General features: G+C 53.9%; 3 protein-coding genes across 3 annotated transcripts; 1 reads left to right on the forward strand and 2 right to left on the reverse strand.

Annotated features, from left to right (window-relative positions):
* Positions 1-893: 893 nt before the first annotated feature.
* On the forward strand, positions 894-2,575 carry BBA_04447 (uncharacterized protein; the record flags this gene model as incomplete). Its single annotated transcript, XM_008599544.1, has 2 exons — positions 894-1,161; positions 1,227-2,575. The coding sequence occupies 2 exons, from the start codon at positions 894-896 to the stop codon at positions 2,573-2,575; spliced, it is 1,617 nt and encodes a 538-aa protein (XP_008597766.1).
* A 579-nt stretch (positions 2,576-3,154) lies between these two features.
* BBA_04448 (C6 zinc finger domain-containing protein) lies at positions 3,155-4,799 on the reverse strand (the record flags this gene model as incomplete). The annotated part of the gene is made up of 2 exons (XM_008599545.1): positions 3,155-3,224; positions 3,277-4,799. 2 exons carry the CDS (start codon positions 4,797-4,799, stop codon positions 3,155-3,157), a joined length of 1,593 nt encoding a protein of 530 aa, XP_008597767.1.
* A 2,053-nt stretch (positions 4,800-6,852) lies between these two features.
* BBA_04449 (helix-loop-helix DNA-binding domain-containing protein) lies at positions 6,853-8,526 on the reverse strand (the record flags this gene model as incomplete). The annotated part of the gene is made up of 3 exons (XM_008599546.1): positions 6,853-7,211; positions 7,274-8,278; positions 8,382-8,526. The coding sequence occupies 3 exons, from the start codon at positions 8,524-8,526 to the stop codon at positions 6,853-6,855; spliced, it is 1,509 nt and encodes a 502-aa protein (XP_008597768.1).
* Positions 8,527-14,216: the final 5,690 nt, after the last annotated feature.

The following is a 14,216-nucleotide window of genomic DNA, read 5'->3' on the forward strand; positions in this document are numbered from 1 at the left end:
CACTTCCGTGCATGGGCATACTGCTACTCAAGCACCGGCATCGGCAAAAAGCCTCCTTGATACTATATACAATACGAGTCTTGATTAATCAACCGTCACCTGATGCAGTTGTATCCGTATCGCCAGACAGTAAAATCAACGCCTCCCGACATGTCACCCTGCACAACCGCTGTGCATGACCGTGCCGCTCCGACGTTGCACCATGCAGTGAACAGCTGACATTCACGGCGAGCAGATTAGGGTTCGCACGAATATGTGAAATTACACAGGAATACAAAAGATCAATATTCGCCGGCACTGTGCCTTCTATTACTGCTGGTGTCCTGTGCTTGTACCCAGTTACGCGGGCAACTATCCTGTCCATGACACAACGCTCTATTTTTCGCATCACTTGCGAGAAACTAGACGCCTATCACACAATACTTTCTCTTTCTTTTTCACCTACACAAGAGTCCAATATGAGATACTCTGTCGCACGTTTTACTCCCTTCGGAGAGTACATGGCGCTTCGATAAATGCCATCACGTGAAGGGTACAGCAGCAGCTTCCCTTGGCTGTATAGGTAGGCAGCAATTTTCCATCGCCCGTAATCCAGATGCTTTAATATTTAGTTACCAACTGATTGACCCTCCAACTGACCTTGTTCCTCGGTTGCTTCAGCTGGCTGCTCGTGCCTCTGGCTTTGACAAGGTTGCACCCGCCAACTCTCCACCCCAGCTAGCGCCAACCGCCATTGTTGGACCCCGATCCCTGAGATTCAAGCTTCAAGCTTCACGCTTCGAGGAACCATCAACCAACAATCATCAACCACATGCCATCCACTGTTTCGGCCACTGGTCAAGACGATACCGGAAGAGGGCGCGTGGAAGTCAGCCCTTGACGAGACACCATCGATGATGAACCGGCTCCCCCGCGAGCTTGTCGAAGAGATTGTGCTAGTCTTTGCACACACGGCCGCCAAAAATGACGTCCTGACCACGCGGCTCGTCTGCCGCGACTTCAACCACCTCCTGCGGCCCATCGGCTGCCGCACACTTAACCTAGACTCGACCCGTCTCAACAAGCACTCCAAGCACTCCAAGCCTCGCCCAGAAGGCCTGCAGACGATAGGCCATCGCTGCAAGGCCCTTCACATTGACATGACTGTCTTGCGAGATGACTGTAGGATGGAACCCCCGTGATCTTTGCCTTACCCTTTGCGCTGTAAACTGACCATGGACCCGTAGACGAAGTTGAGACGCTGAGCACGCTGCTGCAGAGCCTCCCAAGCATGGACGCCTTTTGCCGTGCCTTGCGGCACAAGTACTCCTTTAGCGAGACGGCGTTTACGGAGCACGACTTCTATCAGGCTACCGCCGAGATGCTCTTTTACTGTCGCGACGTTGACCGCGCGCGCATCTGCCTCCCATTCCCCGTCATGGGCGTGCAGTGCAGCGCCGCCACGCGTGTCCTCGCCAACGCGCTCAAGGCCCTTGCCCAGCGGCCTGACGAGGACTCGACCGCGCTCGCGGCGCTCGTCGTCGACGGCGTCGCGGATGACACCCTATGCGAGCTCTGGATGAACCCCTCGGATGTTATGAACATGCAAGCGCTTCTCCCGTCTGTTGAGACGCTCGTCCTTGTCGTCCGCCGCCTCGGCGCCGGGTCCTTTTCTGCTACCGTGTTTGGCGTCGCCATGTGGAACATGATCTGGCACGCGGCGCGGCTCAAGTCGCTCTGCCTGGCGGGCTCGAACATGGTCCGGTCCGAGGACGGCACGTTGCAGCTGACGACGCTCGACAACATGGACCGTGCCCAGTGGCTGGAGAAGCGGTTCCCGGGCCCTGGCGCCCAACTGACCCTACCTAAGCCTGCCTATCTGGAGCTCAAGAACATCATGATACTGCCAGAGGATCTGCTGCGCATTGCGGCCGCCTTTGGGCCGTCGCTAGAGGAGCTGCACATGACGAATGTTTGTATCATGACGCAGCAGTCTTTGACGGAGAATACGAATTCAGATATGCATCTCTGGGTCGGGCTCCCCAACCAAGATCCCGGCGAGCGTCTGTGGATGGCGATGCGATTCCGCGCTCTGATGCCAAAGCTGCGCATCTGCCGCTGCTCCTACCTCAACTACAAGGTCTTGATCGGCGCCGGCCTACCTCACTCTTACGACTTTGACTACGCCGACCCCTCGGGGCTCGGCCGTTTCGTCTCCCAGCGCTTCGTCGAGGTGGTCACCGGCGTTCGCCAGCCCCGCCTCTCCTCGGGCGAGCCCGCGTACATGCGACCGCACGATCCAGAGCACAACGATCTCCTCCACAACCTCGCTGAACGGCGCTCGCGCCTCCCCATGGCCGAGCATGACTACAACGCGCACAGGCTCGCCTCGATGGATCGGCGGCCCGACTACCAATACAGCATCGACGGCCTGTTTCGCAACTGCGTCGACAGCTCCATCAAGGAGCTGACTTATATCGCGGAAATGGTCCGCGAGGGCGTCACGGTGCTACAGGAGCAGACGCGGAACGGCGTTCATGGCGTGGATACGCTGGCGCCGGACTTGCTGGCGCCGGATCCGCCCGCAACGGGTTGAGCCATTGTATAAGTAGGCCTCGATGTCAAGACAAAGAACGAGCGTTGCAAAGACTTTTCGTGTAGCATGCACAGGAGCATCGACAGTAGAGGAGTGATGTGTGCAGAAACGAGGAAGTGCTGTTACCACACTTTTGCCCACGATTGTTACATTGGTGACGGCAAGGCCCGTTGTGTCAGCTTCGACTAACTACTTAGTGCAGCCCTCACACATCCACATGGTAGCTCAAGTAGACTGCTGCAACCTCCTCCGCACGGGACCGGGGCTGTCAGTGGCGAGTGGCGGGTGTCTGAGGAACAATACCACGGCAATGGCAATCACAACATCGAAATGCCCCTAACAGTAACCGCAAAGTTCGTAGTATAATTAACAATCAAATAGTGAGTAGGAGTTGTATCATCCAGTGTACACGTCCCGTTTCGTAATACGCTCTGCCCAAGAGCGAGTCCGCCCAACGCCACCAGAACGCCTATACAAATATTTGACAAGATTATGTGCAGCAAACGACAACAATGTAATACAGCGCAGCCAACAAAAAACATCAGTCAGCTGCTATTTGCCATCCAGACGTTGAATTCTTTACGCCGCAGGCACATGCGAGAGATCCTCTCCGGCCATAAAGTGCTCCAAGGTATCCATTCCAATTTGCCTATTCTCTTGTTAGCAGTCGCTCGCCAATCTTCTTAAAGAAAAAGACTTACGGCATTAGCATAATCTTTGTAAACTCATCCATGTCGTCCGCACGCGCATACGACCAGAAATCCTTAAACTCAAAATCCCTGATATAGTACTGCGGCTTGTCGCGCCAGGCGCGGAAAAACTCGACCGACGACGGCGCCTCCCACAGGTGCCTGCTGGCCGTGAAGCGCAGATTCTGCCACATGGCCTGGCCGACGTCGATATTCTTGAGCAGCTTGTTGATGCAGACAAAGGCGCAAGAAAACATGAGCGTCCTGCGCGCGCTCTCCAGCAAGATCCACGCGTCCCACGACTTTGGCGGCCTCTCCCGCGACGGCACGTACGGGTCCACTGTCGCCGCCGCCGCCGCCGCCGCGGCTTCGGCCTCGAGCGCCTCCACCACCTGCTGGAGCTCGCCGATCCACGCGCCCAGCACGTGCGCCTCGCGCTCCGCCGCGGCGCGCAGCCCAACGTCCCCGTCAAACACGCGCATCGAGTCCAGAATCACGAGCGCCTGCACCCTTGCGAGCTTGTCCCGCGGCGAGTCCGCGCTCTCGCCGTCGCGGTGCACGCTGATGGCCGTGTCGGAGAGCAGCTTCATGATCCAGGCGCGGTTGTGCGGGCTGCGGTGCGCATACGCCGTGGCGGCGGCAAAGACGTCGAGGATGGGTTTGGGGAGGCGCGTGGCCCAGAGGCGCGGGTGTAAAAAGGGAAGCGCCTGCGTGCGCGCAAACGTGTCGTGCATCGATTTCAGCGCCGCGAGCGTGTAGCCCATCCAGGACCGCGGATCGTGCACGGCGAGGGAGTCAGTGATGCCCACGCAGACCAGGGGCCGCTGCAGCAAAGAGAGGTCCCGGACGGGCGTCTTGGGAGGCTGCGCGACGAGCGCGGTGCTGATGTATGGGACAGGAGGTATGTCGAGCTTGGAGGAGGCGGTAGTGGTGTCAGCGTTGATGCTCTCGAATAGGTTCGCAAAGAAGTTGTTATTCGCAGCGGTCGCGGCGGCGCCGCCTAGCGTGGGGTCGTGGGTGGTGGTGGTGGTGGGCGGCGGCGCCGAGTTCATGAAATCAACCATGTCAAAGTCCAAGCCCGGGCCGAGATGTAAAGGGTTGGCGCTGCTATGCTGCTGCTGCTGCTGCTGCTGATGATGATGATGCTGATGATGAGGGTGATGGTCCTGCTGCAGAGGAAGATGGTCCGGCACGTTATGGCACAGGCTCTCAGGGCTCGTCTCCGTGCCGAGGCTCTCATAGTCGAAGCCCATGTCAAAGTCGGGCACATCTGCCATCTCGGGTGACGCGCTGCCAGTGGTGGACTGCCCCGGCGTGAGCTGCGGCGTCCTGCCGCCGCAGCTGCTGTTCTGCGCCGTCGTCGTCGTCGACGACGACGACGGGGGCATCTTGTGGTAGACGCAGTCGAGGCCCTTGGCCGCGCAGCGCGTGCACCGCGGTGTGCGCTTGTCGCAGCGGCGCTTGCCGCGGACGCAAGCGTTGCAGCTCTTTTGGCGGGAGCTGAGCGACGAGGCCGTGTCAATCTTGGTCGTCATGCTGTTGTTGATGAGGGGGTCGATGCCAAACGAGTCCATGATGGACGGTGTCAGAAAAAAAAAAGGTCCGGAGCGGGACGGGGTGACAGGGAGGGAGATGAATTTGTTTCTTCGGCAATGCGCCAGGTTGTTTGTCGGAGCGGAGAAGGAAAAGACGTATATTGGCTTTTCTGGGAAAAAGGTTCAAGCCTCCAAGTCGTAACCGTTCAGCCTGTCCCTTTGGGAAAGACAGTGTCGAGACGGGCTGTCAGCGACGGAGGGGTGGCCCCGCTATTCTTTTGGTGGTGGTGGCGGCGGTGACCTTGTGCTTGTTTGCGGTCTTGAGCCTCAACTTGGAGGAGGCGGGGGTTCTTGTCCAGGAAAATCAGTAAAGATCAAAGTAACGTGGTTATGAAAGAATGTAAAAAAATAGATGAACTGAACAACGGCCGAGGAAGACTGGAAACTTGCGTCACCCAGCAATGCTCCAAATGTCCGCAGCACACAAACAGAAAAAGTATAAACGTATCCGTTTATTATTAGGCCAACGGTGGTGACGTGTTATTCTTGTCTGTCCCTCAAGCGATAAACTTTTCCACCAGTTTTTCCCCTCTCTCTATTCACCTTGCCAGCATGTGCTTACAATTAGCTGGGGGAATCGAACGAGCTGACAAACCAACATTCAGCCCTAGACGACCAAATCGCCTGTTTGGCTCGCCGAGCAGCAGCCCGTTAACTCCAGAGCCCGGATCCCCGTTAAGCCCCAAGTCCGCAGCTCCAACTCCGCAACTCCGCCGGGCCGGGGGGGGGGGGGGGACTCCGCAGGCCTTATTCTTTAAACGGCAACAACATCAAGTTCATGAAAGAAAAGTTGGAAAGAAAGAAAAAGTTGATCCATCATGTCGAAAACTAAATGTTGGCTAATTATCGATTTATGCACATACATATATATACCAAGATGGTCACATCTCTTCCGATTCACATGCAGCCATTCCCCCTCCGGGCCCTCCCTCCCTAGCCTCTCCGGCACCACCCACACGCGCCAGGAACCACACAACCTTGGCGTCCATCTTTATGCATTCCCACGTGGCAGAAATCTACACATTCCTCTTAATACATGCACCTTTGGACTCGGCCTGCTCCAATTACTTTCATGTGGGCGTTTCTCAAACAAGTCGTCGTCAAGATAAACAACCCCTAGTCGCACAAAGCCACGCCATCCATCACCACACTCATCATCACATCACAGCTGCAGCCAACCACTGTCACATGCTCCCCTGCCATGTGCATACGCAATGGCTTCGATCAATATAGTCGATCAATACATAACTGGCTGCCAAGCTGGCCGCCATCTGGATGATTAAAGTATGAATCTGCCCAATGTCCCACTTCATGCCGCCTTATATAACAGAAGCAGCCCAGCGGCCCGAACCCTCCTTTGGTAAACACGTTTTGGGTATATACAGCCCTACAAAACAATTTTTTTCCCTTGCTTCACACCTCGACTCCGAGTATCATCCTCCTTTTCACATTGACTCGCCGCCTCCCTCTCTCTCGATATGGTCGATGATGCAGCTCTCACCACTTACTCCATTTTTGTGGGGGGGATGAGACCCTGTTGAAAAAACCAAAACGCAACAAGATAAATTATTCTTCGCCAATTCACGCCCCATGTTTTTTTTTAAACCAAACAAGAAAAGTCCTGTAGAGATTGAAGCGGCGTTGCAACTGGCAAACGCTCTGGCCGTCGTATATATCGACTTCATCTTCCGAAGCGACGAGGGCAATCGCCCTCGGCGGGAGACGAAAATAAAAAGATGATGAAAGATTGGGGGATGAAAAGAATGCAGGGAGAATGAATGCCGGCTCTGTTAGACAGAGCAATGAATCATACACAAGCCACCGGTGTGCACAGTATGGTGGGATACATGGTCACATGGAGCCGAAGAGGCCCGTCCTCTTAAGTAGCTAAGGCAGCGTCATCACGACGCACCCGCAACATCGTATTCGCTCATCCAGTCATAACGATAGCCCGAAAGATCGAGCATCGCAGCTTTCAAGTCGTAGCGTTCCACTAGTACCGGTCACGGTAGCCGTTGGATCTGGGAGCGTCGTATTGGACCCCAGTCATCGAATCGGGGCCATTGGACATGCTGTTGCTGATGGATCGCAGTGGAGGAAGCTCAGCTCCGTTAGAGGCCGATGAGTATGGCTCTTGTGGGAAGGGATGTGCAGGGGCGGCGTGGCTCTGCGACTGGGAGGGGGGCGCGTGGGCATCGCCACGAGCCTGCGCCAGCTCAATCTTGACGTTTTGAAGGTCCATCTTGACGTTTTGAAGCTCGCGTCGAAGAAGCTCATTATCCGAGACGGCAGAGTTGTAGTGCGATTGAAGAATGCGAACGTGATCAGTCTGCCTTTGATATTCGGTAATGGCTGTTCAGCATAGTTAGCATTGTCATATCGCAACGTGTCATTGCTGCGGTAGCTTTGCTTACCTTTGGTCAGAATCTCCCACTTGGACGCCTTTGACCCACGCTCCTGGGGCATCAAGTCTCTCAGCTGGTCGAACAGTTCCTTCATCTCTGTGCGACGCTTGCGTTCGGCTAATTTGTGGCTGACGCGGAGCTCTGGTGTGCGGCTATATGGTTGAGCTCCCGGGCCTCCGGCACCCTCTTCGGCCTGGAGATCGCTGAGCTGCTTGTGCTGCATGGTGTGATGGTGTACAGAAGGAAACTCGGATGAATGTCCCGACATGCGAGCATAGTCGCTGCTCTCATCCAATCGGCGCTGGCCCGAAGGCAAACGCGACTCAGTGGTAAATTGACTGCTCGCGATAGAGTCGGTGATACTGCTCCGTCGTGAATCGTCATAGTGGCTGACGCGCTTGATCTCTTCCTCGGGAAAAGCCCAGGCCTGACCTTTGGTGGGCTCGGCAGCACGGGCAATGTTGCTGGTGGCGGGACCCGTGATGGCCGGAGCTGTGCGGCCCGTCTTGCTCTCCGGGTTGCGGTCGTTGCTGGGCTGGTAGCCATTGGAAATTCTATGGGCGGTATATGTGTCCATGCCGGCGCGAGGGTTGCGCTGGTTGTGCAGTGTGCTCTGAATAGAACTCGTCGACTGATTGTTGCTGGTGTATGGGGAACCGCCGAGGCGCATATCACTCAAACCCTGATTGATTCTGCTATCGACGCTCTCGCGGCGAAGGTTAGAAGGAGGACCGGTGTCGGTCAAGTGGCCGGGGAACTCGTGGGAGCCGGGGCGGTCGAAGCGGCGGTCAAGGCCGGCAGACGCGGTGGGTGATACCATGGCGGCGACGCTCATGTTGGCGGCAGAGGCGGGTGACAGCTGGGGATGAGTGTTGACAGCAGAGGCGGGCGACAACTGGTGGTGAGGGAGAGTGTTTGTGGCAACTGGCGAGGGTGTCTTATCGGCAATGGAAGACTGATATCCAGATGCGGCAGGGCTGAGGCCGGCACCGTTGTACGAGGCACTAGAGGTATCTAGAAAGAAAAAAGGAACACCGTCAGTACTGGGGCATTGTAAGGCACAACGACGGCGCTGATTAGGCTAGGACCGGCGCAGAGGGAGCAGATGTAAACGAACGCTTGCTGGAGGCCTCGGCGGTAGAGTAGAAGCCAGAGTCTCGCAACTGAGGAGGCGGCGCACTTTGGGCAGGTGGCTCATCTGTGTTGAGAATGTTGGTCAGACCAGCGGCATTGGCTGGCCTCTGCGCTGCAGCGACAGGCATGGCGATTTGCGTGAGAGACGGTAGTGGTCGGTTGGAGAATGTGAGGGGAATGCGAGTGCGTAGCGAGGCAAGGCGTGTGTGTCGGTGGGCGTATTGGACACAGGCCAACAGCTGGTCCAAAAGTCGGACAAACAGGGGTTCTAGAACTGGCGTAGAGATGAGATAGGTAGCGAGAGCGGTTGATCGACAATCGGAGGAAGCAATGGGCAGAGAACAAAGGCCTGTGGATGCAGAAATTTTCCGGTCACAGAGGCGTTTGGTTGAACGAGATGTTTCTCAAACAGCAGCGGCGAATGCCGTTGACGAGTAGGATGGCGTGGAGAAGAGTAGGAGGTCTGACAGGGTTGTGGTGTTTCAATGGCGTCGGGTATCGCAAGTGGCTGCAGAAGAAGCGATGTGTTTTGGTCGAAGAAGTCGTGTTTTGGTCCAGACAAGGAGAATACACACGAGTCAAGAAAACGAGTGATGAGAAAAATTAAGTTGAGAGGGAAGAAGGAGATCTGGGACGGGAAGAGGGAGGTCAGATTGGGGAGGGGGGCGCAGAGTGGATAGGTGGGACGAGCGAGAAGGCAGTTTAACCCGCAAAATACGGCGTGGCTCGAGGGCAGGGGACCCGGAGGCGAGGAAGCCAAAAGTAATTACTGTTAACAAAACAAGACAAATGGCTGGGTTGGTGTGTGTAGAATGAGAGAGGGACGGAAGAGAACCTCGACGAGGAGAGAGAGGGAGCGCTGCAAGTGGGTTCGGGGCAAGGCGAGCACATGGGCGGAAGACAAGATGCTTTGGATCTACCTCTAATCCGTAAACCTCTAGGTAGGTATTGCCATGACCCATGGGATTGGGGGGCGTGTGGGAGGGTGTTAGTTAGAGAGGGTGTGTGATGGATTGAGCTAAAGGGATGCTAGTGGGAGAAAAAAGGCAACGTGAAAAAAATAAAATAAAATATAGGTACCTACCTACCTACCTACCAGTATGATGGGGGGCGCCACTGAGGAGAAGAGACACTGAGGAGAAGAGAGGAGAGGGATGTTTTTGACGACGGGGATAGAATTTTAATTCTTGTCCTTCCTTTCGATACTTTCTTTTTTTGTCTCTTTTTTTCTTGTTTTCTTTTTTATAACGCGCAGATGAATGGCGAGGTCCCTTCCTTTACTCGACAGTTTTTTTTTTTTTTGGATTGGCGCACTCGGCCTGTCATGTCATGCCTGTCGAGTGTCGACCGTGCTGCGTGCCCACTGCCCACCCAGAAAAAGCGGATTGTGCCCTGTCCTGGGGGCCTGCCACGCCTGTCTGCCTGCAACTGCACGCTGGCCGCAGCTCCATTCCCTACGTCCCAAGGTAACTAGAGGCTGGAGCCACTATAACGGATCATGACAAAACGGGGCCGCCGGGCTGCCGTTTTGAAGCTGCCCGTGCAGGCACAAATGAACAAACGACCATTTCTTACAGTCATGATCGAAAAAGCGGCCATTGTTGAATCGCAATTTGCCCCCATGAAACAATAGTGACTTGATTTTCCATGAGGAGACAAAAATTCGTAAAGTCAAAAAGTAACAAAGAAGAGCAAGTCCCCCGCCCGCCATGACGGATTACGGCAGAGCGGGCGCTACCAATACACGATACCACGCGCTGTCCACGCCTGGCTGGTCCACGTCTACCTAGGTAGGTATGCAATCCACTTGCACTTGCATGGCCATGCCGTGGCGGCCACACCTAACTAGTTGCTGCCACCACGAGGCAAGCGGGGCCCTCGAGAGCTGACTAGCCCTCGCTATTTATTTATCCTGGTAACCTACCTATTTCGAGGCTAAAACGAGCTGGTCAAGGGGAAAAAGGTACTTGCCCGTTCTCCTGGCCTGCACACGTCGGTACTTGTTACTTGTTACTCGTCGTCCATCCCTCTTGGAGCTTGCTATTTTTTCCGACTGCCTCGCTGCCTCGCTGCCTCGACGCTAAATAGAATGCACATGTGTCCCCGCACATTGGGCCAGGTACCTTTTTTGAAGGGCAGTGCAACCGCTGCACTCAATGGCTCATCACTTTGGGAACCGAATCCTTGGCCAAAATGTACAACTCTTCTTGTCGAGTCCTTTCCTCAACTCCATACCCTACCCGCCACAAAGGGGCCAGTAAAAGCGCTGCCACGCGCTGAATATCTCGGCGCAAGTGGCTTGGTCATCGTTTCACCGTTTTTCTCTCCTTTTTTTGTCTTGTTCTTTGTGTCTTTTTTTTTTCGCACCTACCTACGGATAAAGAAGCATATCCAGAAATGGTTGCTGCCAAACAGCATCAATAAGGGAGCAACGTTAATAACTTGATCCGGCCGGCCGCTTGTCCGTCCATATCAACTTTGTTGCCCCAATGCCCCGGAATTACTACAAACAGACGCCGCACAACGGGGATGATGCTGATGAGAGCTGAGTACGGCGATGCTCATCCGTCAGCCGGATCTCGCCCAGCGCTGAGACGCTGACATGGTTCACCTGTGACATGCGGCCCTCACCTCACCACTTTTCTTCTTTACCTTTTTTCACAAAATCCCATCTACTACTTAATTGGTTAAAAAGGCCACATTGTTCAAAACTAATTTAATGGCCAAGCGCCGAGTCTAGCACCCTGTGTCTGTGCTCGATCCAAGCCATTACCCCAAGATGGACTCCACGACCTCGAGTCGCCCCGGAAACTTTCCAGTTCATCTCCATCCATCCCTCTACACGTGTGGAGAGCTTTAAACTCGATACAGTAAGCATCATCGAGCAGCCAGCGCTAACTAAAGAAATCTTTGCCTCAATCATTTCTCTCTCTTTCGCTGCCGAGCATCTCCGGTTTTATTTTTATTGCATCAACCATGTGCCACGGGGGAGGAGTCTGTCTTCCCCTCCCCCCCCTCCTTGTCTCGATGATGAAAGCTTGTTCAGCTCTGGTGTTTTACACAAGTCCAAAGTGGCTTCGATGTGCCACGCGCTATCACCACCGCACCGGTAACCTCACCCCTCCCACAGCAACTGTTGCACCACGAGATAAAACACCCCTCAATGCAACGGTATAGCACCTCTTGTGTGCCGTCAAAGAGCGGGGTGGCGTGGTTTGCTCTCTCTTTTTTTTTTATTGTTCTTTATTACTCTTTTCCTCCTCCTTAGCAAAAAGGCGGCAACTTGTCAACCTCGTTTTACTAGGTACTAACTTAGTGTCCAAGCTCATTAGCAAGCATGACGGCACCGTATCATTCGTGGCCTAATCAGCCTTGCTTGCGTGTGGTCAATTTCACCGACATGCCCGTTTTTCTTTTCTTTTTTTACCCTTTTTAACTCTGTCTCTCTTTTTTTTTTCCCTTGCTTTTTGTTCAAATACCCCTCTCTACCAATAATACTGGTAGTCGCATCCGCGCTGCATTCAGCCGCGCCACATCATGCTCGACACACATGGTTCGCCATGTGCAGCCCCTCTCTCCCCATCCATGCAGGCGCATCATCAAAGCGTGTGGCGCCTACTCGCAAATCATCAGGTCTTTGCTGCGGCCGTATTTGCTTTTTTTCTTCTTTCTTGTAATTAGAAGTGAAGAAATCCTTTTCAACGCAAATTTTTTTGCTTTCAGCCTATGGCCACACGATAACGCCACAGTTACTTTGTTCAACCCCCCTTTCCACCCCCCCAGGTACTCGGCGTTTGATGGCATCATCTCGTCGGCTACAAGGCTCGTGCAGCAATTCTGTGAAAGATGAACAAGAGATTCATGACCGAGAATCTGCAGACCGTGCTCGCTCAAAGCAAGATATGGTTCAACGCTACCCCGCCACTCGTTGCTTGTGGAAAAGATCTAATCCAATTAGTGTCCGTGAGCCAAGCAGATGAAGCGGAACCTCATTTGGCTCATGGCCCAAGAGCGTGTGGATAGCCGCACAGAGGGTCCCATTTCAACACGCTGCTAGACTCTAAACGATGTTTGCTGAACGATTAACGAAGAACTGCATTGTCGGTTGTCATTCTGGCACAAAGCACACACCAAAAACTTGGGACTTGGGCTGCATAAGACCCGAGACAAGGCCACAGCAGTCACGCCGGAAATACCTCCGCTGGCGTAATTTCGACGAAAAAACTGCCAAAACCCCATTTCTTTTCTCTCCTCGAAAAGATGGCATATGACCGTGCGTTGTCGCGACCCATGCTGCCGACACCTAGCACACACGGGCGTGCGCACGTCGTTTTTTTTTTTCTTTGACATTTCTCTCGTCTTGCCAGATTACGCTCGGAAGAAATGGAATTTACGCATGAAATTACTCAACATCACGCTCGTCCGAGGTTTTCCGCCAAGCCCAGCCCAGGCACAAAAATTTTTCCATGACAGCCCGGGGAAGCTCGCGACCGACAACCGATCTGTCAGTGCGTCTGTCCCCCTTTCATGCCAGGGCACAGGGCATAAAGTAATAATACTTGCTGGTAATTGGTTAGTAACTCTACTGGTAATAGCCTAATAGGGAGGGAAAAAAACATGACGAGTCGTCGCGGTGGGTTCCCAGTAATAACGTTGGACGTTAATATCATATTCGGTACTGATAATATGCCGGGGCTCCAAACGCATGACGGACGTCGAAAAAAGCATCGGTGATATGCCGGCTTCCGGCCCACTGCAAGAAATCACATATTCGTACTCCGTAAATCATGTTTTTTTATCAATCAGTGGCTTGTTCAAGAGCCGTGCGGATGACTGCCGCAAAGAGATCCATTTGACCTCTTGTGCGCAATAAGTGTCTCATTATTGGCGGTACTTTTTATCCGAGGCCATCTCGTTAAGCCGATTCGTTAAGCCGATAGGTAGATAATGCATGGCAGCTTTCAATCTGCTTCCTTGACGAGGGCTGGTGAGATGCATCAAAGGCACATTTGCTAATGCAATCGATGCGTAACACCACAGGCGGTGGTGAAGCCCGAGATGCAATACATGTTTCTTGTCAGACGCTGTGCCTATGCCTCGACGGGCCCAAACTCGGTGCAGATGAAGCGTCCTACGTTTCTCGTTTCCCTTTTGCATCGCATGGGCTGCCCACTGGTCTCATCTACTTAACAGAGGTGCTTCACAATGAGCTGCAAGGCAAGACCGCGCTCTCCACCAAACTCGGCGGACAGCGGATAGCGGACAGCGGATGGCGGACAGCGAGGCATGTCGGTCAGATCCACAAAACACATGGCTGCAAATCAATTGTTTTGCATGTCATGTATGTAATACGGCAGATGGGCATGGCAGCAGCATGTAAATACCGCCATATTGTGGCCAAATGTCCCAGGGATGATGGGGTCTGGCTGGCTCCCCAAGACGGCGACTTTGCTCCATCGAGCTCGGCCTCTGAACGAGCAAAAAAGGAATGAGCAAAAGCCGGGCTGGGAATGAGACGTCCTGTTGGCCACGAGAAATCCCACTGTATACAGGGCGCAGCGCATTGATGTTTGCTTGCGTCGGATACCTACCTATATTGCCTTTTCTTGGCTGGGTAAAGTTGTGAGCGAGCGAGCGAGCGACTCGCTGTGGCTTGCAAACGAATGACAACGCACGTGCTTGCTTGGTTTAACCGCCAACTCGTATTATCAAGTTCTGCCTAACAGACTCGAATTGAGCGAACTAGACTCTTTTCCAACTCTTCTTTCTTCCTGTTTCTTTTTTTTTTTTNTTTTTTTTGGTGTCTTTTCATTCTTTT

This window comes from Beauveria bassiana, assembly GCF_000280675.1.
Source record: "Beauveria bassiana ARSEF 2860 unplaced genomic scaffold BBA_S00010, whole genome shotgun sequence".
Classification (NCBI taxonomy): domain Eukaryota; kingdom Fungi; phylum Ascomycota; class Sordariomycetes; order Hypocreales; family Cordycipitaceae; genus Beauveria; species Beauveria bassiana.